Source organism: Pinus tabuliformis, chromosome 7, assembly GCF_031772625.1.
Source record: "Pinus tabuliformis cultivar Carrire ecotype Pingquan chromosome 7, CPIR1, whole genome shotgun sequence".
Classification (NCBI taxonomy): domain Eukaryota; kingdom Viridiplantae; phylum Streptophyta; class Pinopsida; order Pinales; family Pinaceae; genus Pinus; species Pinus tabuliformis.
Window position 1 is genome coordinate 574,977,874 of NC_142293.1, and position 23,865 is coordinate 575,001,738.

The following is a 23,865-nucleotide window of genomic DNA, read 5'->3' on the forward strand; positions in this document are numbered from 1 at the left end:
AGCAGTCTACAGGTTTATTCTTCATCAAGAGACCCATGAGACCATTACTTGTGCCCCATAGCCACTTTGGAGCAACACATGATGTTTTACTTGGAGATGAAGGGGCCACCCCCTCGGCCATCGTTCACGGAGCCCTCTTCTTCATCATGACACCTTGAGGACTCGATTGGCCTTACAACGACCCTCCTACACCATTGCTTCATCATTTCAACTTCATCTTAGATGGCTTATTCTACACTTTATGAGCTATTTGGTGGGCTTGTCACCAAAGTTATGTTATTTTGCACATTAAAATATTTTTAGGGACATCTTAGGATAATTTGAATTAGAAGAGGCTCATATAAATAAAGCTAAGCCTCATTTGAATCAAATATCATCATCACACTTGGATATCTTGTTCTTTCTTGGAGCCACTATCTTGATCTCAAATTGGATATATCTCTTGTTATCTTGTAAGTGCTTTTGTTGAAAGTTTTCCATGTAATAATGTCTAATATGTGGAAATTTTGCAACTAGCTAGTTCTTCTTGTGCCCTAAATATTGAATATCATTGAAAATATTGTTAGATTGCAAATTTGTCCATGTTACTCATTGAATAACAAGTAGATGAATGTTCATAGTGGATTAAAATTTGTTTTTCTTCCATGAAAGTCCATTGATCTTGGGTGGGTAAATGCTAAAGTGTGATTGCTAGGGCATCACAATTTAGCCTCTTTGAAGACAAATTTTAGCCGAATTTTGAATCACCTAGACTCCATAGCCCAAGGGTAAGGCACTAGTCCAAGCAAATTTGGTGGTCACCCTCTTTATCCTTCTCTTTTTCTCCTCTAAATTTTTCGTCCTCCCATCCTAGATTGCCTAGCTAGGGCTGCTTGCGAAATCCATTAGGGGGACAACTTTTCAAATTCGTTTGGACAGGGAATTGAACCGGTGTCTCCTCTACTGATCCTCCAGGTTTGGCTGAAATCCCACGGTTGGTTTGCAAGAAAACTCAAGCCCTAGCTCTAACTTGGAAGCTTATCTTCAACATCATAGGTTGGTGGTCTTCTAAAGGGTTGTTTGCACTTAAAGCTTTGAGGGATCAATCCTCCTTGACCCTTTGTCTATGCTTGCTTGACCTAGTGATCATATTGAAGGACTTCCTCCCATGCTTACTCAAAAACCCTAGGTCTAGATTGGATTCCTTTCTAGACCTCTCTATTGGAGCGAAAGCCCTATTTGAAGAAGAATTATCTTGAAAAGCGCCTAGAGAGGTTTTGCCTCAAATTAGAAGACTTGATCCTAGGCATACTCATTATTAGTGAATATCCCTAGCCCTAGGTATAGGTCTTCGTCACAGGTCTTTCGTGGAGAGCCCCTAGCTTCTCTTGAAGCATTGAGTCCTAATTGAGCCTCTCCTTGAATGGGCCTTGGAAATCACTTTATATCTTGTCATTGATCTCATCATTTTAGGTGATTTTCTTCATACTGAGACTCCTCCCATCAGTGAAGGTCCGTAAAGAGCAACGAACATCCTCTTTATCCTTCTCTTTTTCTCCTCTAAATTTTTCGTACTCCCATCCTAGATCGCCTAGCTAGGGCTGCCTGCGAAATCCATTAGAGGGACAATTTTTCAAATTTGTTTAGACAGGGAATTGAACCGGTGTCTCCTCTACTGATCCTCCAGGTTTGGCTGAAATCCCACGGTTGGTTTGCAAGAAAACTCAAGCCCTAGCTCTAACTTGGAAGCTTATCTTCAACATCATAGGTTGGTGGTCTTCTAAAGGGTTGTTTGCACTTAAAGCTTTAAGGGATCAATCATCCTTGACCCTTTGTCTATCCTTGCTTGACCTAGTGATCATATTGAAGGACTTCCTCCCATGATTACTCAAAAACCCTAGGTCTAGATTGGATTCCTTTCTAGATCTCTCTATTGGAGCGAAAGCCCTATTTGAAGAAGAATTATCTTGAAAAGCGCCTAGAGAGGTTTTGCCTCAAATTAGAAGACTTGATCCTAGGCATACTCATTATTAATGAATATCCATAGCCCTAGGTATAGGTCTTCGTCGTAGGTCTTTCGTGGAGAGCCCCTAGCTTCTCTTGAAGCATTGAGTCCTAATTGAGCCTCTCCTTGAATGGGCCTTGGAAATCACTTTATATCTTGTCATTGATCTCATCATTTTAGGTGATTTTCTTCATGCTAAGACATCTCCCATCAGTGAAGGTTCGTAAAGAGCAAGGGACATTGACTTAGGTGACAGTAGGTCTTTGTCCCATTGTTGTCATTTGGTCTAGTAGTTGCCTCTTAGGTATCCCAACTAGGACCCCTGCTAGATTGTGTGGCAATAATGGGATTGGAGACAAATCCAGGTGGAGGGGGTTCTTCCATAAGTACCTCCCTCGCTAAGAGGGAGTGTTGAAGTTTGTAGCTCAACCAGATACTTCTGAAAAGGCCTTGTGTCTAGGCATGCAAAAGTCGCCGACATCTCCATAGAACACTTGCTCTGGGTTGAGTAAGTTGTTGATGTAACTTAGCTTGAGTTTAACTTAGGAAAAATCACATCTTAATATGTTGGCTTATTGAGCTAATAGAATCTTAGGAAAAGTAAAGTAATTTACTTTAATGATTTTGTTTTAATCTTAGCCTTTGATCTCAAGTGAGGCGAGATCTAATCTTGATTGTCAATCACTTTGCGATTAGGCTTAGGGTTGTTGATTTTTCAAAGATCTCCTAATCTGATAATTACTTTTTATGACTTTTTATATTAATCTTTCTTATATTCACATTCTTCATAAAGCAATTACAAATAGATCTCAACAGTGGAAACAAAATGCTAGTAGGATCATAAAGAGACAACCAAACAAGAGGCACGAGAATTTTACCCTGGGAAAAGGCAAAAAAATTACGAGAGCTTCGAGAGCTAGTACACGATTCAAATATCGAATGATTTTAGAAGCAAATGGCTTCTAATTTGTAGATAAATTCTCCAAACGGCTAGTTGGCTTGATCCCTGTCAAAGTAATCTCGACTGTTGATAAAGATTTAATTATCTTTTAATTTCCACCGTCCAAAATCTTTATTTTTGAAGAATTTTCGAATTCTCTTCTAATTCATTTTTAATTAGATCAAAATTAATTATTTTGAATTAATTTCCTCAAAAAATTGACTTTGACTTAACCAGCAAGGCCCAAGGGTTCAAGATTTATTGAAATTTTCAATATTCCCTTGGTGGGGGACTTCCAAAAATTAATTTCTCCAGGACCCACAATTTTTTTCTTTTAAAGAATTTATTTTCCCTAGGATTTTAATTTTGACTCCAATTAATTAAATTTCTCGCTTGGGATTTTAATTTATCTTTCTCAGACAATTTAATTAAATGACACATGAAGGGATTAATAATTTTTTCCAACCCCCCTAATATTTTAGCCATGGTGCTAAAATATTATTTATATAAGATACTTATTAATTACATTTCAATTCTCAAAGGGGGAAAACTTGTTCGTTATAGACCCTCAATTTTTTAACCCAATTTTGCGACTCAATATGATTCAGTAGACCAAGTGATTTGTAATAAAATAATTTAGCCAATTAGCTAAAATTATTCCCAAATCACTTTTACAGAACACTCAATTAGAACACTAGGACTCACTTAAGATCTTGATGACAAAATCCACCCTGGCTTTGGGGTGAGGCTGGAGCGAAAAACTCTGTCGATCATCTGTGTTTTAGTGAGAAGAAAAACATACATTAATGGTCATGCTAAGATCATTTACATTACAAACTTGTAGAATGGGTTTACAACTTTAACAAACTGGCGACTGATAATGATGAATCCAGGATGATTTGAATGCTCAAGCATGATGGAGTTCCTCAAGAAAATGTGTACTGCTCTAGGGTAGTTGACACGGAGTGGTCAATAGACCCCAAAAACGTAGTCAAACTCGGCCAGCAAGTCCTTGGTCAATGCTGGTTGAACTTGTCCCAAAACTTTGAAATTTCGTTTTGCAATTTTGCCCAGAAACTCGTCCTCCTTACCACACGTGTGAGAGAGAGAAGCTGCCCAATGTTGTATGAACCAATCATATGAAGAAAGAGAAGAATGTGTGAGTGATGAATGTGCAAAATGAGGTGTGAGGTTTGTTGTATTTATACAATTCGTTGTGGGTGAAGAAACACATCCATTGGGCTTCTTGAGCCTGTGAAAATTCAGAAATCTGAATCCCTATTGCAACAACTGATTAGATTTCTCCTACTTGTTAATTTATGAATCAAGTTATTTACAGTGTTACGTAGTAAACATCGAAATAAGATCTACTGCAACCTTCACAACATAAAATACTGCGGAAACAAAATATTGCATAGGAGAGAAATAAACACACACAATTACATCGTTGTTTTTGGACAAACGTCCCTGGAAAAACCCAATGTGGGAAAAATGTTGCAGGAGCTGAGGGTTTTAATTATTATGCAGTGGTAATTTGAGTACAAATCTTTAGATGCCCAAGCTGACAATCTGATACAAAGAATAAACTGGCAAAGAGGTAGTGAGAAAAATCTCACACTATTACTGGCGATTCGAATCTGATTCGGGCTCTGGATGGCTAGCCCCAGGTTGCCTCTATGTCAGCCTACGCAGATCTGTGTCACAGCCTCTAGGTACTGTGTCACCTCCTCCTCTGATCTTCTGCTGTCTGGAAACTTGACCCTCTGGCCCTCCGGTCTCACACCCCGGCTTCCGACACTAGATCTCGACTGCTCCTCAGCAAAATTTCGGACTCCCTCTGAAGAACTACATTGCCTCTGCATGGCACTGCGCTGCTTCTCTGAACCTCTCTCTGCCTTCTCTGCCTTGCACTCCACAGATCTGGAAAAACTCTTCTCCAATCTACTATCCCTGCCCCTCTCTCACTACTTCGACTTTACTGAATCACTTTCAGAAACTCACAACTGCTACTCAGGAAATCGACTTCCTAGCAAAATCAAACTGCACAAGTGTGTTCTCCAAGTGCCAATCAAACTCCTTATAATCTCTCGTTGGAGCACCAACGACCAAGATTAAAACATAATCAACAACTAAGATTAACTGGGAGTTGATCCTTGTCTTCTTCTAGAAGATTCACATCAGATTTAATTAATACTCCTTTAATTAACAACATTTCCCAAGTTTAGACTTAGGGAACCATTTAAAAATGTTAATTATTTTAAGTAAATCATCTCTAGGTGGAATTTTCCCAATCGCTTTCTGGGTATTGGAGAATGCATGTGTCTTAGCCTCTTTGCAAAATCTCCAGGCTAGAGCACGTCCGATGCTACAGAAATCAACACTCCCTCTTAGCGAGGAATGTGCTTTAGTGCTGCAACCCACTGAAGCATCACTCTATCTCTGCACTATCTCCTGCTGCGCTGTTGATGTCTGGCTGTTGTTGCCCACCAACCACTGCGCAACTTAGATTGTTGCATCCGTGCTGCAGCTGGACCTACTGAACTGCGTCCAACACTGCAACCTTCTCCATCTGCTGCTGCTGCAACTACAACAACTGCAACGGAAAAGCATCCAAAATACTGAACCAACTGTGGTCAGTATGATGCATCCATCATCTGAGTTCTGACTGTTGCTAGCCTCTGCGCTGTCCCTGAAACCTCTACGCTGCTACTAACTCTGCATTGTGCCAACTGTACTGCTGCCAACTTTTCTCTATGTTGCTCAGTCTCTGACCTGCTACTAGCTACTGCATCTGTCACTCTGGCACCTAACTGCACCAACTGCCACTGATCCATCCTGCTACTGCATGTCTTGGTCTCCCGTAGCAAGGTGCTGATTCATGAGGTGGACCTCCTCAAGAATCCTACCCATCCTGTAGCTCTCTGGGGCTACAACTCCAGATCACCCTGCCTCACCCCTGGAGGCAGCTTGACGATCATGGCAAACTCTTCCTCTAATCTGGAGGACACTAAGTGTTGTAGTGGCCCAACTCACCACACCTGAAGCACTTGATCTTTGAAATGTCCTTCTTTCTTCTGCGCTTCTGCTGCCGCTTTGATGCAAGGGCCACGTCCTCCTCTTCCTTCACTTGCTTCGACCCACTACTGCTACTGCTGCCACTAATGGTGACCTTCACTAGATCACGCCTCATTTCCTCTTGCTGCAGATTAGCCCACACATGTTCCCAATCTAGTAGTTTTTCTTTGCCCAAGATACTCTGGATGAAAACTTGCCAATCTTCAGAAACGTTGTTCAACGCTAATCGTACAAACTCTGTAGGCTGGGGCACTGATCCTACTGAAGCCAGTTGATCCCAGACATCCTGAAGCCTAGTAAGGAATGGGACTACATGCTCCCCTTTCTACATCCTCTCATGCATCTCAACTTCTCCTCAAGATACATCTTCCGCTGCTTGAAAGATCCTTCGTATAACGTAGCTAGTGCTTCCCACATCTGATGGGCAGTATCCTTGCCAGCTATGTGAGATACCACATGATCTCGAACCTCGTCGAGAATAAACCTCTTAGCTCTCGCCATCTCCTTCTTGTACTTCTTGAGTGGATCTGCATTGATGGGTATAGCTACCGCACTATCGACATAAGTTTTGAGATCATGCTCATCTAGAAGGCAGGGAATCCTAGTCTTCCAAATCACATAGTTGGAGGCTTTGTCCAACCGATCTTGATCTCTCAACCCAGCTGATGCCATCTCTCCTGAAAAAGATTCGAACTGCTTCCTCTTCTCCTTTGTGTAGCGGCTGCCCAGCTATCCGCACTCACTTATGGAGTGAGAAATCCCACACACAACTACTGCTACTCTGCTAGGAAGATTCAAACTTCTTCGCTAGAAGTCCTCTGAGAAAGGAATTCCCTTGGTGTGTGCTCTTCTCTCGTTCTGATGCTATTCTGCCAGCAACTGTTGCAAAATAACTGCGTCCCAGCTGAAGATCTGCTGTACAAGGAAAAAAATACGCTGCTCCCTTTTGCCTCTGGAAAGATTTGATCCAGAAAATCACATTTCTTTGTTGACTCACTCAGAAAAATTGATGTTTCATCAAAACTCGACCTCCTTGGCCCAATGACTGCGCTGCGTCTGGGGTTTCGAACTACTGCCAAGGCAGAAATTTGAACCTCCTTCTTCCTTTCTGCTTTGAGCTCTTCGACTGACGATTTGTGCTCAGATAACATGTGAAAATTCGAAAATCTAAATCCCTACAGCAACTACTGATTAGATTTCTCCTACTTGTTAATTTCTGAATCAAGTTATTTACAGTGTTACACAGTGAACATTGAAATAAAATCTACTGCAGCTTTCACAACATAAAATACTGTGGAAACAAAATGCTGCACAAGAGAGAAATAAACACACACACAATTACACCGTTGGTTTTGGACCAACGTCCCTGAAAAAACCCAATGTGGGAAAACTGGTGCAACAACCGAGGGTTTTAATTATGTTGCAGTGGTAATCTGAGTACAAATCTTTAGATGCCCAAACTGGCAATCTGATATAGAGAATAAAATGGCAGAGAGGTAGTGAGAAAAATCTCACATTGTCACTGGCAATCTGAATCTAATCCGGGCTCTAGATGGCTAACCCCACACTGCCTCTGCATCAGCGTACGCAGATTTGCGCCACAACGTCTACGCATTGCGTCACCTCCTCCTCTGATCTTTTGTTGGCTGGAAACTTGATCCTCTGACCCTCTGGTCTCATACTCCGGTTTCCGGCACTAGATCTCCACTGTTCCTCAGAAGAATTTCAGACTCCCTCTGGAGCACTGCGTTGTCTCTTCGTGGAACTGCGCTGCTTCTCTGAATCTCTCTCTGCCTTCTCTGAATCTCTCTTTGCCTTCTCTGCCTTGCACTCCCTGAATCTGGAAAAACTCTCCTCCGGTCTACTATCCCTACCCCTCTCTCACTGCTTCAACTTTACTGATTCACTTCCGGCAACTCACAGTGGCTATACAGGCAATCGACTTCCCAAAAAAATCGAACTTCACAAGTGTGTTCTCCAAGTGCTCATCGAACTCCTTATAATCTCTCGTTGGAGCATCAACGGCCAAGATTAAAACATAATCAACGGCTAAGATTAACTAGGAGTTGATCCTCGTCTTCTTCTAGAAGATTCGCACCAGATTTAATTAATACCCTTTAATTAACCAAATTTGCTAAGTTTAGACTTAGGGAACCATTTAAAAAAGTTAATTATTTTAATTAAATCATCTCTAGGTAGATTTTTCCCAAACAATTTTTGGGTATTGGAGAATGCATGTGTCTTAGCCTCTCTGCAAAATCTGGAGGCTAAAGCACATCCGATGCTACAGAAATCAATAGAGCCTACATGATGATGAGGCTGACCTGAGCAATTTGCACGTGTGGGTATAAATTCAAAATCACACCTCTGCTTGTCCGAATGAGATGATCTTTATATCAATATTGGACCTCTTGAAAGGAGGAATCAAATGAAATCATTATCTCCTTCAAATGAGTTGTACTAAGGTGGAATTTGGCCCTAGTTGCCAATTTTAACAAAGTCACTATGCCCACATAGTATTGTCATCAAGGCAAATCCTCAGTTATCAAGTCAAATCATTACTCATCAGGTAAAATCCCTAATTTGTTATCATAATGAGTTTAATCAGTGCATAGCCCAAAACATATCTATGAATCATCAAACATCTTGTCAAAACTCCAAACATTGCTCATCTGTATCAATCTGCTAAATCTTGTCAAACCCTTGCAACTGTTATCAAATACTGTTATACACTAGCTTCAATGGTTAAATCAAAATGACATATTGATATGCATATTTCGGTCACCTGCAAACACAAGTTTAGTCAACACATTCACATTCTCTATAGTAAGTAAAATATTCAAATTTCCCTACTCATAGGTCATTCTATTCTTTGCTCCATGTCTGTAGGATTGTCATACTTCAGGTGCACTTCTGATTTTATGCATAAAGCTTCAGTTTTGTGACCTACATGCATAACTGCACCCATAGGTTTCCTTTTGTGCTGTTGGGATGCTATAACTACACCCTTGAGCCTTCTTTCATGCAGTGGGGGCTTAAACTAAGAGAAACCCTTTCTTTTCAGAACTGTCTGTACAACATTAGATATCAATAAAAGATCTTCTATACATTTAATGCAAATGATAATAGGTGTAGGGGTCTTATGAAGAGTTTCTCCCTCTTAATGAGCAGCGACTTTAGTCATCATTGTTCAATTCATCAACCTATCTATAATACTGTCAAGCATCAAAAGAATTTTTAGATCATGAAATCCAAGTATATCAGGTTGTAAAACATATATCCATCATGGTCATAACATGTTAGCATCAACTGCTATTTTGTCAGAGATTTTTCTTTTAACAATTGTTGAAATTCCTCACATTCAACCACCTTTCTTTCTAGATTATGAACTATTCTCATCTCCTCCCACCACAAGGAGGCCTTTCCTTACAACTGATAGTTGGCCAACTTGGCCTTTAACTCAGTGGAATAATCATATGCTTGGAAATAAATATTAATATTCAACAGCCAAGCTTTGACGACCTCTTCCTTTCCCCATCAAAAGTTGGGGGTCGAATCTTCCCAAATTCTCCATGCAGTTCTACATTAGGTTTCTTTGCTAATTTGGACTCCATATTTGAGGAATTGTGTTCCTCTCCGCCTTCTGACCCTTCCTTTTGACTTTATACTTCTTTTTTAGTAGTTTTTATTTTTGAGGTCTCACCTCAATTTTCTTCATTTCTCACTGTCTCTGCCATCTTGGGGATTGACTTTTTCGTTACATTTTCATCATCACATATGAACATGACATCAAAATTTTCATCAAGAGTTAGAGTCATATGATTAGGGCAACTGACAGGTTTATCATCATACTTCAAAGGTTATAATTACTACATCATTTATTTATGATATTATTCAATCATCAGGACAAAGCTTTTTGATTTATCACATTGTCCAATTCACTAAGCTTATCAAAATATTAACAAGAAGATCATGAATATCAATCTTATTGTTATACTTCTATCATCATGGTTACCATGCTTGTTACAAACACTATCAATAGTAGAGTTTAGGCTTCTGTGATCCATATCAAGTTTACAAAGGATTTTTCGGCGAAGATCACATGAGACATCATTTGTCGACGCGTTTCAAACCATCCATTGTGGTTCATCGTTGTGGTTCATCGTCACTGGATGGTTCGAAACGCGTCGACAAATGATGTCTCATGTGATCTTCGCCGAAAAATCCTTTGTAAACTATCATTAGTATCAAGCTACCATATATAAGAATCAATGTGCTAGCCTTCTTTATGGGATCAGGAGATCCATCATGTCTAAAAATGATAGGTGTTAGCCAAATATCAAGTATACCAATATCTCAAAAAATAATGTTTCTAGGTAGGTTTGCTATGACTTAATATAATGTAAGATATTTGTTCAATACCAAGTGCACCATCTCATCATGAGTACCATGAATCAAACTTATTTTCATATACATGTATGAACCATTTGTGAATGTGATATTCATCATACCTTAGGGCTTACCTTGCCTTCCAATATTGCAGTTGAAACATAACTTGAAACAATACACCATACATACCTTTTTGTATTCAGATACCTGTGCACCTTCTTATTGGCAGTTGGAGCACTTTGTCTACTTATCATCAGGTGCCTCTTTTCCTTTTCCAGCACTAGCTCTTCTCTTCTTGCACTAGCCATCTTTTCTTGCACCTCAAATGATCCTCAAGAAGGATCCACTTATCACATCTCATCAGGAGGTTAGAAGTATCAAATACTCAAATATACATGTAGGAAGCATAACCAATGATCAAATCAATAAATCTAAACAAAATTAAAGACATAAAGAAGTAACATAAATCAAACAATACTCATCTTCAATGAGTGGTGATCATCTCCCTCTTGAACCAGCCTTCAAGAGTCATGACTATCCATTGTCCATATAACATTGTGGCCTTCAATATCATCATCATATGTTGAAAATTGTAGTGAGAACGGGTTCCATGTTTTGTGCCTTAATTCAAGGAGCCTCAACGAGTTTCTCCTTGAGCATGCACATGTTCCTGTGAGTTAAGAGCTAATTCCTAAAAAGTAGGACGAGTTCCTAAAATTTAGAAAGTGTTCATGAAACAGTTAATTGAGAAAAAGAACTTGTGGTTGAGTCTCAAGAGATAGGACGAGTTGCATGAGTAGTTAACTCATACTAACTCAAACAATCACAAAAGCAAACTCCTTAATTAGAAACTCGCCAAATTTGGCCATTTGAATTGCTTTAAAAGGAGAGAAGGCACATTATTACTCATTGTTTTGTGAGCATGGGCTGGTGAGACAAAGCAATAGGAGTGCGCACAAGGTTGTGTGTGAGCTTGTGAGGAAGTGTGTGCAAGAAAAACTTATGCACGAAATTATTCTGAGGAAGAGTTCCCTTGGGTAGTGCGCATAGAAATAGGAGGAAATTCCTATTTAATAGGAGCACCTATTACACAAGGATTAAGGGAGTAGATCAGGTTACAACAAGCGTGTTTTTCAAGCCTATGCAAGGTAGGGAGAAGGGTGTATTCTCTATTGAATACAAAGTTGTATTGTAAGAGATCATTCTTCAGTTTCTATCAATAATATTCTCAACAAGAAGAGGGTTTTCCCAGTTGGGTTCCTTAGAAATTCTGTGTCTTGAATTGTGTGAATTGTGTTTATTTCCATTCCTATTCCGCTGCAAAGTTTAGTAGTGAAATTCTGTGTTTGTATGAGAAGAAATTATATTTCAGATCACTCATATTAGCAGATCAGAATTTCGTGGATTTTCTACATGGTATCAGAGCAAAGAACAGAATAAAGACCAACACAAGTTGAGAGCAACACATCATAGGAGAAGAACTTCTGAAGCAGCCTAAGAACAGTAAGTGTATGGACTGTTAGTGGCTGATTTGCAAGCCCTAGATCGGTGAAAGAGTTCACTATGTGTGGGCAGTTTTGGGGGCCCTGAGGAGAGTGACAATAGGGCTGATGTGTCAAAGTGACAGGGCAGATTTGGGTGCTCAAGGATCAGCATTATGGAGCAGCCAAAATCTTGACAAGTGGGCAGTCCTTGAAGTCCTCATGTACAATTATCATTGGAGAACTAATGAGCTGTTAAGAGGTAGAATTGTGGAGCCCTAGTTCAATGGGTTGCAGATGGAAAGCCACTAATAAGAGGGAAGATCCAAAAGACCCAATGAGCAGACTTCTTAGTGGAGCTAGAGGCCTGCTAGTGGGCAAATCAGTGAGCCAAAGTTCAGAGACACAAAAGGAGCTGTGATCATTGATAGTGGCAGATTGTGGACTAGCAAAGCATGGTGGGAAATAACAGGTCTTCAAAGCAGATTTTGCAAAAGAAAGCCAGGAAATCTTCTAGTTCAGAGGGAGCAGCTGCAGCAGCAGAGAACTTGGTAGAGTTGGAGACAAATCCAGGTGGATGAGGTTCTTCCAGGAACACCTTCCTCGCTAAGAGGGAGTGTTGAAAATTGTAGCAAGAATGGGTTCCTTGTTTTGTGCCTTAATTCAAGGAGCCTCAACGAGTTTCTCCTTGAGCATGCACGAGTTCCTATGAGTTAGGAGCTAATTCCTAAAAAGTAGGACAAGTTCCTAAAATTTAGGGCGAATTCCTAAAATTTAGGAAGTGTTCATGAAGCAGTTAACTGATGTGTCAAAGTGGAAGGCCAAGTTATCAGTGTTCTAGTGCAAGTTAATTGAGGAAAAGAACTTGTGGTTGAGTCTCAAGAGATAGGACGAGTTGCATGAGTAGTTAACTCATGCTAACTCAAACAATCACAAAAGAAAACTCCTTAATTAGAAACTCACCAAATTTGGCCATTCAAATTGCTTTAAAAGGAGGAGCAAAGGCACATTGTTACTCATTGTTTTGTGAGCATGGGTTGGTGAGACAAAGCAATAGGAGTACGCACAAGGTTGTGTGTGAGCTTGTGAGGAAGAGTGTGCAAGAGAAACTTGTGCACATAATTATTGTGAGGAAAATTTCCCTTGGGTAGTGCGCATAGAAATAAGAGGAAATTCCTATTTAATAGGAGCTCCTATTGCGCAAGGATTTATGGAGCAGATCATGCTACACAAGTGTGTATTTCAAGCCTAGGCAAGCCAAGGAGAAGGCTGTATTCTTTATTGAATACAAAGTTGTTTTGTAAGAGATCATTCCTCGACTTCTATCAATAATATTCTCAACAAGCAGAGGGTCTTCCCAGTTGGATTCCCTAGAAATTCTGTCTTGAATTGTGTGATTTGTGTTTATTTTCATTCCTATTCTGCTGCAAAGTTTAGTAGTTAAATTCTGTGTTTATATGAGAAGAAATTATATTTTAGATCACTCATATTAGTAGATCAGAATTTCGTGGATTTTCTATATCAACTTCATCAATAACCGAGCCCTAATAGAGACTATCCCATCTAGGGCTTCATCAAATCTGTTACAAGTGCTTGAACATCTTCACATTGATCATGCTAGGATTTGTAGATTGCATATTCAAATCTTTGCCATAAACCAAGGTTTCTTCCAAACCCTAACCTCATAGTATCCATCAAACCGTAATAACCAAATTGACTAGAGTTTCCTTCAAACCCTAGTATTCTTTTAGGTTTCCTCCATATTATCTTGCATCCATCAAAGGTGTCTTCATAAGGGTGATCTTTAATGACTTTTCTTCAGCCCAACTCTGATACCATGTTAATTTTTCTCAGGGCTATATTATTCCTTGTTTTGATAATTGCATTTATTCATTTACACATTAAATTCACCCCATCGCATCATATCATTATTCAGATTTATAACGTTATTTAGCAACATATGCAATTATGGAGAAATAACAACATCATCATCAATGCAGCGGAACATAAAGGAACAATAGAAGAAAAACCAAGATTGGTCGGAGACCAAGGCAAAACCCACTATGGGGAAAACCCTTTGAAATTATTCTTCTACTAGATTGTTGTAAAATGTTTAGCAAAGAGTAAAATGAGCCCAAATCCATAAATAATAATCAAAGTCAAAGTTTTGAGTTGTTCAACAAATCTACCAACCAATATCCAAAATATGTGCCAATAGTCAAGATAATGCAATCAAAGATATCCGCGTACTTCCTGTTCATCCTTCACAGTTCTTGTTCAACCTTCGTAGTTCCTGTTCATCCTCCGCAGTTCTTGTTCATCCTTCGCAGTTCCTGTTCAACCTCCGCAGTTCTTGTTCATCCTTCGCAGTTCCTGTTCACCCTTCGTAGTTCCTGTTCACCCTTGGCGGTTCCTGTGCGAGCCAAAACCAAGAAAGAGAATAGAAGAATGATCTAAGATGATGTGCAAATGAGGTTGAGGTCACTTGTATTTACAGCCTTCCAAGGGTGTCCAATTTGCTTTAGGGCTGACCGGATCAAATGCACATATGTGGGCTTTTCTTCATAAGTACACTTTCCCTTATCCAAATTGAGTGCTTCAATAGTCAAAATTGGTCTTCTCGAAAAGAGGAATCTAGTGCCATGGTTGGAGTTTGTCACCTAGCTGCCAAAATTAACATGACTTGGGTCTTGTTGAAGGTCTTGGTCTTGTTGTTTGGGTCTTGGATTCCTCATTTGATCTGATTCTATTAGAAGAGAAGAATTTTCTGGGTTTTCCCCTTGCAGGGGTTTTCTAGAAAGAGTTACCGAGGGATTGGGAAAGGGAAAATCATAAATGGGACTGATAGGGAGTGGGTGTGTGATTGTTAAAAAATGATCATCTATACATGGATTTTGTGGAAAGGATTTTCCTTATTAGTTCACATTTTAATTGTTTTCCTCAGGTTGTGAAGAGAAAAGAAAGCAATGATAAATTTTCTGACTTTTGCATACAGGAAAAAATGGTGTCTACTTTAATCTTGTCAAAAATGTCAGAGAGGCTTTTGAAGAATGTGATCTGGTGCGGATAAATTGCCGAGGAATGAAACCTAGTGATTACAAAAGGATAGGTGCCAAACTTAAGGTTTGTGAATATTATGGCTAGAGTCTTCTTAAAGAAATTTTAACGCTGTGAACTAAAGTTCAATCTACAATGCCTGTTTGAGAAGTCTTAATTTGTATGTTTGAGCTTTTTTGTTCTTACAGTGAATTGATAATTAATCTTCAAATGTTGAAAACAGGAACTGGTTCCTTGTGTGTTGCTTTCGTTTGATAAAGAGCATATATTAATGTGGAGAGGTAGAGAATACACACCTAAGAATTCTGAAGAGCGAGCCCTGGTTTCTTCTAAGTCTGCTAGTGAAGTTAGTAGAGATAATTCTACTGATTCTGAAGTCTTTGTTATTCAATCATCTGGTAAGAAATTATTCTCTGGAACTGGGGAATTGACAACCTCTTTAGAGACAGGATCACTGAAGCACAACGTTGTTACATTATCCAAGGATGTTTCTCATGAAGGTGTAATTGTGACTAGTGAACATAACGGATCTTTACAAGAAGAATTGGAAAAGTCATCTTTTTCAGTGCAATGTAAAGAGTTAGTTAAACTGGGTGAAAATGAGGATGCCTTTAAGCAGAAAATAAATGTTCAAACACGTAATGGTAATGGCACAGATACTTCCGAAGCAGAAACAGGTTTAGAGGCAGACTATTCCAGTCATAGTATGCTATCTATGTCTGGTTCTACATGTACAGCACCATTTTCTAAGACTAGAGAAATGTTAAAGGCAAGTGAACTTGAATGTGCTTCAGACACAGGATTGAGGTCTAGAAATACCTGTCCATCTTTTGAATATGTAGGTTGTGATTCCTCAACTGCTGGTGTTGCTAATTCCTTGAACACATCATCCGAATCATTACCTTCTTCAACAACAGGTGTCATCATTTCAAATACTAAAAGTATGGAATGTATCAAGGATGGCAGTGTTCATTTATTATCACAGATTGATGCGAAACAGAAGATGATGCATCAAGGTGATAATTTATTTGGAAACAAAACTCTGGTTGATACAGATGCCAATGGATGCAATAAAACTGCTCAAAGCATTGAACTCTTATGGCAGCAAGCAATAGAATCAAGGTTAGCCTTATTGTTGGATGGATCAAGTTTAGATCTGGAGTCTGCTCCAGAAAAGTCCAATGATTTTGGACAAATGCTCCCTATGGGACAAGATTTCAAGCAAACAAAAACCAGGCCGAGTCATCAAAAGAACAATCCTCAGGTTGAAGAAAGCAAGTTATGCACAGGAAATTTTTTATCTAATGACATATATGGTGAAGAAATTGAAGAAATCTCTCCATTCTCAGAGTCTTTACCTCTTGGAACATTGCCTGTAGATGATCTTGCTAAGCTTTTAGCACTATAATTTTGCACTCATTTGAATTCAAATTTGGGTTGTATAGCTTTTGTATGCTAAATCCAAGTATAATGAAAATAGATATAAATTGTATATACACCCCAGTTATAAATTTTTGGATGTGGACTGGATTCTAATGATCCTTTGTATGGACAGGGGTGAGGACATGTACTAGGTTGTGAAAAGTTATAACCATTTTCCCATGTGCTTCCGTCAATAGGTGGTTAAACTGACGCGATAATGGTGGATCAATGCATGGATGCCTCATAAGCCATTCATGGATTTGAATACAAACATTAACCCTTGGATCCAGTGAAATGATTACATAATTATTCGGAGGAGTTTGATTCTGTTGCAGACAAACTTCTGTCAGTTCCTGCACCTTCCCAAGTATTGTTTACGGTGAGGATGCAAATCTACATATTTTTCACATACATATGTTTGTTTTGATTGCTTTAGATCTATTATTTAATAAATCGAAAATATATTGTCATACTTTGACTGGAGATTTTGTTTGCGTGGGAGCTGATTTCTGCAAGATAGAAGTGATTGATGGTTGAGTTTTGGTATTAATTCATATTTCATTAACCTGATCATTTGACAATAATTGCAGGTTGGTTGATACAGGTATTCAGGTGGTCGTTTTTTTAAATAAACTACTGGATTTTGGCATACTTGAGAAGTTTCATTTCTTTGAGATTTGTTTTGATTACTTAATGGAACAAAATGTCACATCACAGAACAAAGAGAGTTACAATAATCATTCCCATCCTAATTAAGTCAGAATGTTAACATATGAGCCTATGCCCCAATAGGAATGGGCTCGACATCTTTACAAGAAAAACTGAGTGTGGGTTTTATCAAGCAAAACCGTTTCCATGGAAGAAGCTACAATTCCCGAGCTTGGAGATTTTGAATTTTGGATTAAAGAGGCAATTGAGTTTTTCAACCGTTTTAGTTAAAGAAGTTAGAAAAAGGAGGAAATAATCTCTCTTGCCAATCTTTTGCAAGGGATGACTAGTAAAGGAAAATTTTTGAGTAGAAAAAATCAAAAGGAGATGGAAACTTTGGAAGTAAGAGATAAAACAATGATGTCAAAAGTCATAAAAACCAAATGGGGTATGCTATAAATGAATAAAAGAGTTTTTTAGGATTATTATTCAATTTTAAGGTCACTGTCAAGCCAGACACCAAATTGGTGTATGAGACCCCCTTGTTTGTGAGACAAGAGACCTACCTCCGTGCAGTGATTTGACTATTAAATCTATGAATGCATACATACTCTACCCCCCTCTAGCTTTGAACTTGTGACCTCCTAGGAGGAAACACATGCTCTTAACCATTAGGCCCACTCAAGCTGTATACATTAGACCTATAAATTGTTGGTGTAATGGTGGTTAAGCTTGATTTAGTGGTCTTTGATGCTATTTTTATAAGGACCTAATGCTCTATTTATATGGGGAGGTTAGAGGTAGCCCTAGTGGTCCCTTATTAGTATGGTGGTTAGGAGGCGGTCTAGTGGTCCGTAATCAATATGGTAGTTGTTCTAAAGCTAATTACCATATAAAGGGGTTTTGTATGCCGTTGTAATAGGCATTCTGAAATCACGCAGTGAAATCAATTATTCAAAGTTGAGGTTTTTCTGTGGGGGTTTTCTCCACTAAAGACTGGCTATGGTTTTATGTGGCAATCTTTGATTTCTCTTGGGTTATTGACCGATATCTTTATCATGGTATTAGAGCGGGGAGCTGCCCTGAGATTTTGGTGATGTAGGTTGATTTGCCACAAAGCATGGGATCAAAAAATGGCCATTTTGCATGGCCACCTTAAACTTGAGTGGAAGATGTTGAAGAGCTTGGTTGGTGTTCTTGTTAGGTTGGTTGTTTATATTTACTGCAGTAATTTTGCTTATTGTAAGAGACCTTTTACACACATTGTAAATTGTGCAATTTTACTAGCAATGGTTTATTTTTGTGCTGAGTGCAATGTCTAGTGGCTGAACCTACCCGAGGAAAATGGCTAAGCTTCTTGGTGGCTAAAAGGGTTTGGGCTTATGAAGGTTCAATAAAGCCATAAGGGTTGGTTGACGAAGAGTTGGCTGACAAAGTGATCACCACCAAATTGGGGGTTGATGAAAGTTCCAGCGATAGAAGTCTTTGTTGATGGCCTTCCTGCGGACATCGATACAATTGATATAAATCCTATCGATGATGTCCCATTTGATGTCCATCTCACCAATGAAGGCTCTGTCAATGAAAGTCTCATTGATGAAAGTCCTATTGACGTTGAAGTCAATGTTAGGACCTGTCAATGAAAGTCTTGTTGATGAAAGTCCTATTGACGTTGAAGTCAATGTTCATTGGCATTGGTAACTCCATTGTTAATGTTGATATTGATCTAGCTCATGAAAGCTGTGTGTGCAGAAATTAGGCAATAATTGTAAACTGACAGTGCTGAACTTAAACCTCAGACTAACACAATGAACTATGTTGATTGGGCACTTCTATAATACACACAAATTAAAAGGTTTATTGAATAAAACATTCTTTCAAAACAGCCATCGCTGTGGTTTTTTCCTTTAATCCTCCAGCCAAAATCTATTTCTTTAACACTACATATTCCATGCATATATAATCATTCACCATTTCTTTTACTAATTTCAAGAAAATCCTACGTAAAACCAGACTTCCGTTTTAAATCCATTCTAAGGCTTACTACATGCTTTTAAAGATTCCAGTGCAATAAATATAAAAAACTTGTTGACTGCCTTGAAATACAAATGCCGCGATTTTATCTTTATTTGCTTATATTTGGATTTTGGCCTCATTTGGCAGCACAATGTGGGAGAGAAAAGTTTCGTTTTCCAACTCTCTCGTTCAAACTTGGCTCTCTCAGTGCTATCACACCCAATTTTTACCCAGAATTGTTCCTCTTTTCCCAATCCTTTAATATAAATGTTTGCAAACTGCTACTTCGAACTGCGAAGTGCCAGACTTATCTCTCCATTTCTGACCAGTTACTCTTATAAAATGGTACCATATGCCAATGTGCTTGCTTCATCCATGGAATACTGGGACTGATTTTGCTACTGATTAAATTCTGATAAAATCTCTCAACCTAATTTCCAGAAAATCTGCTGAAATTGCAGCCACATACTTAGCCTCAGCCGTAGAAAGAGTGACAATGGGCTGTTATTTGGAAGTCCAGGAAGCTGTGCTTGATCCAAAATGTAAACATAAGCAGAAGTGCTCTTCCCCAATCACCTTCAATGTAGACAATTATATCAAAATCATCTGCTGGTGCATGCAAAATACCATCTTAGTCCCATTGAGATATCTTAAAATTCTCCTCCCAGCTTGTAGATGAGTATCATTTGGAGTTTCTGTGAACCTAGATATTAAACTCACTGCACACAATATGGGGCCTTGCAGCTGTCAAATACATCAAGCTGCCAACCAATCTTTTGTAAAAGGTTGGATCTACGTTGTTGCTCCAATCATTGCTGCTCAGTTTTTGACTTCTTGTGACTGGTGTTGGTGCTGGTTTAATATTCAACATTCTGAACCTCTTTAATACATCATTTGCATGCTTGGTTTGACATATAAAAATTCCATTATTTGTTTGATTCACGTCAATAGTGAGAACATTTTTCATTAAACCCAAATCTGTCATCTTAAAATCCTTTTTTATCACTGATCTGAACTTTTTAATTGACAAAATTCTGCTAACACTAATAAAGAAAGTAATCTACATACAGGGAAACTATTAAAATCTCACCTTGTTTGTTTGCTTTGATGTAAAAGTTGGTTCACTGCTCCTCTTCATGGAAAACATTGCTTAAAAAATATGAATCAATGCATCTATATAAAGCCCTGGTCACATGCTTCAGCCTATATGATGCCGTCTTCAGCTTATAGACTGTTTTCATGGCAATAAATCACATAACCAGGGGATTGTTCCCACACAGATTTTCTTCCAGGATTCCATTAAAAAATGTCAATATTAGATCCCTCTGTTACACTTTACAATTATGCTGGGTTGCTATTGCAATAGCTCTCATGTGTCCAGCCTTATTACTGATGCAGAAGTTCCATCTATTCCACACCGTCGCGGATACCCTATCTCAACCAACCTTGCCTTGTGTTTCACAATCTCACTATTTGCACTGTATTTGGTTTTTTATAAATACGTTAAATACCAATTACATTCTTCCCTGCTGGAAGGTAAACTAGATCCCAACTCTGATTTTCTCAATTGCATCAATTTCAACATGTGTTACTTTCACTGTATCTTCAAAATGTAATGGTTCAGCCTCTGCAAATAAAGCAAAATCAACAAATAACACATCATTTTATTCATTTTGTGTTACCTCATAAATGTCCTCCAAGCTTTTCATCTTCTTGGGTGTTGAAATGGTCTGTCTTATTGCATTTGGAGATGTAGATGAATGTGCAACATCACTATTTGTATTGCTGGAGCTGTTAGTCATTATTGAAGATTCATATGAACCATTTTCATTGAATTTTCCATGTCAATATAATCAGAGTGCAGCTTCTGCTGATTATATTTTCCTTTGTGAGTGGAATGTAAAGCTTGTGTGCTTTGGATTGGTCATTGTAAACCAAAAAATTACTCTTTGACCTTTATCATCCACTCTTTTTCCCTAGCATGTGCATGTGCAATGCACCAAAAAATACTCTGAAATATGCCACACTTTGTTTCCTTCTACTCCCAGCTTGTTCGCAATTTTATTTTCAGCACTTTCTGTTGGGCAACAATTCGATAAATACACAGGACAAGCCACTGCTGCAGCCTACTAGTCACTTGGTAAAATTCTTTGCTTTAAATATTTCTTTCCATCTCTATTATTGTTTGATGCTTTCTTTCAACAACACCTTTTCACTATCGTGAATATTTATTAATAGAGTAGTCTAATGAGGTTACAATTTTGCTCGGAAAATAATGGGAATTCCGGCGAGATTTTGACACAAATTTAACAGGAAATTTGGGAAATCTGAATTACAGCTCTCAAGCTTAAGGATTTTGGGTGTCCCAGGGGTTTTTGATGGTGCTGAATCCATTCCACCATAAAAAAAAATGATTTAAACACTACTATGGTTGGATTTTTTGAAGAAAAAAAAATGCCAAATTCCAATGAAAAATGACTTTCCGGACAAAATTGTGACCTCGGTAGACATTTATTAATAAATTACTTCTTAATTTCATTTGCCTATTAAAAATTAAAAAAAATCGTTGGAAATAACCTCACCTTTTCCATCCATTTTATAGACGTTCACATAATGCTCACTTTGTTTCTTCACCCATGCTTTGCATAGCTGTAAATATCAGAAGTTTCCGATTTTTGCTTAAGAAATAGACACTAGTGTTACTGCTGAAATAATCAATGAAAGTCATAAAATATTTGCTATTACCCGGGGAGGGCATTTGAATCGGCCCACATAACACAAAGTGAATAAGCTCAAGTTTAGCTCTTGTCCTCCACGATTTACCAAGTGAATAAGGAGCTTTTCAAGAATGCAACCAGCTCATTACAACCTGAAATGAAGCCATTAATTTCTTTTGAATTTTCAAAGGAAACATGTGGTTATTTTTCATATGCGATTTCGTAACCAGGTCATTACATCCATTTGTCATGAAGCACAAAATTAACTCTATAACCCTTGTCTACAAGCTGCTCGATGCAAATTAGATTGTGTTTTAAACTGGGCATGAGGTAAACATTAGTAATACGTTTTTTCTCACCTTGCTTGGTAATGGAGATACAACATTTTCTGATTCTCGATGACGAGGACTTTGTTATTGTTCCCCAACTTCATTTCTGATTGGATGGACTCATCAATGTTTGCAACAATGTTGTGATAATCGCGATCGGGATTAAATCGGCAAGGGTCTGGGAAAAGTAAAACTTGGTAAGAATCGGCAAAAAAAAAAACACGTTTTTTTTGGAATATGATCGCGATTTTTTCGAAATGATAAAATCACCATTTTAATCAGCTGATTTAATCGTTTCACGGAGAAACTCTCAATTTTTTGAAAAAATCACGATTTTCGCAACACTGGTTTGCAAACATACCCTTGTGTGGTCATGGGATTTCTATATCCATTGTCCAAATACCAAACTTTTTTGGTGCTTTTCTTGGCAACATTGCATGTGATAAACATAGATTTGTTGGAAGAAAGTTGTCATTATGTCAAAGGGCCTTAAGTAGCCCCGGATGTAAATCAAGATTTTAGTGGATTGGATAAAGACAAACACAAGAATGGATTACACCATCTTGTAGTGCTTGCCGAGACCTTTCCAGTGAGCTATGGCTTGCCCTCTAACTCCTCATGGTTAAGGAGAAATTAATTTTTGAAAGTGACATGAAATCTGACCAACCTAAACCTTGAGATATATCTAGAATCAAATCGACTCCAACAAAGGTTGTCTTTTCATGGATCAGGTCAGCCCTAATATAATCTCCTCCAAAACTGATATATATTCACCTTACTTGTGGGCATTTGATGCATCAATTCGGGTGTCTGAAGCAATATCTCATCTAAAGCAAATATGAGGCTTGAGATGAGTAGAACATCTGAAGAAGGATGAGAATTTGAAGCAAGTTTGTGGAGGATATTCGTTGGCTGATCATGGTTAAATTTATCTTTGTTTTGGTCTATCTTTCTTTGGTTATTTGTTGGGAAAATTTAGTCATTTTTTAAAGCAGATCCGAGCCCTCCCCGAGGCTCATCTTTAAACCCCTTTCCTGAGGCATATTTTCGTAGTCTCAGGCACTGATTTTCGACCTTGTATCGGTCCTTTGAGGCGACCGAATTTCGGCCCCCCTCCGAGGCCAATCCAAATTTGCTTTGTGACCCAACCCATGGGTGATCTCAACCCTGTCTTCAAGCAATTTTCGGTCATGACTGAGACATTAATTCATTGTTTTGGATAACTGATTTGAGGACGAATTAAAGGAAGATCCAAAAGTCTTTTCGTAAGGGTAATCCAAGGCTGTTTTGAATCATTTTTTGTTGAGTTTATGTGGTAGATTCTTAGCTTGTCGTGAAGCCTCAATCAAGATAGATTAAGGGTTGTTGCATGACAAATTGAAACACAAAATTCAAAGTTGTGGGCTTGACCTCTCTTCAAAGAATTCAGTCCTATATTGAACTCTGATTTGGGATCTGTCTCAGATATTTTGATATCATTCCTGTAAGAGTTTGAAGTAGATTCTGAAGCATACTTTGATACTTGTCTTATAGAAGTTTTGAAGCAGCTCTAGTTGAAGTTATGAAGCAACAAATCTTGGAGAAGTTACAAAGAAAAAAAGCAAGACATAGACTAAGGCAATTCAATGACAAGTGAGATCACTTCCATGTTGATATGATGTTCATAGGTATCAACCTTTTTTTAATAAGTTTGGTTATGTAAATAGGTGAATGTTGATAAGTTTCAGTACAAAAGGAAAGTGACAATCAATGCAAAAGGAAAGAATGAGTGTAATTTTAGTTTGGATCTGAGGCAGTTAGAAGTTGG

At 38.4% G+C, this 23,865-nt stretch overlaps 1 protein-coding gene across 1 annotated transcript in view; it reads left to right on the forward strand.

The window, feature by feature from the left end:
- LOC149248725 (CRS2-associated factor 2, chloroplastic-like) overlaps window positions 1-16,831 on the forward strand; it is a 95,461-nt gene extending 78,630 nt beyond the window's left edge. The window contains exons 4-5 of the mRNA XM_089458527.1: window positions 14,865-14,992; window positions 15,150-16,831. Coding sequence (XP_089314653.1) covers window positions 14,865-14,992; window positions 15,150-16,334 — 1,313 coding nt within the window. The 3' untranslated portion in view covers window positions 16,335-16,831. The remainder of the gene's footprint in view (window positions 1-14,864; window positions 14,993-15,149) is intronic.
- The last annotated feature ends 7,034 nt before the right edge of the window (window positions 16,832-23,865 follow it).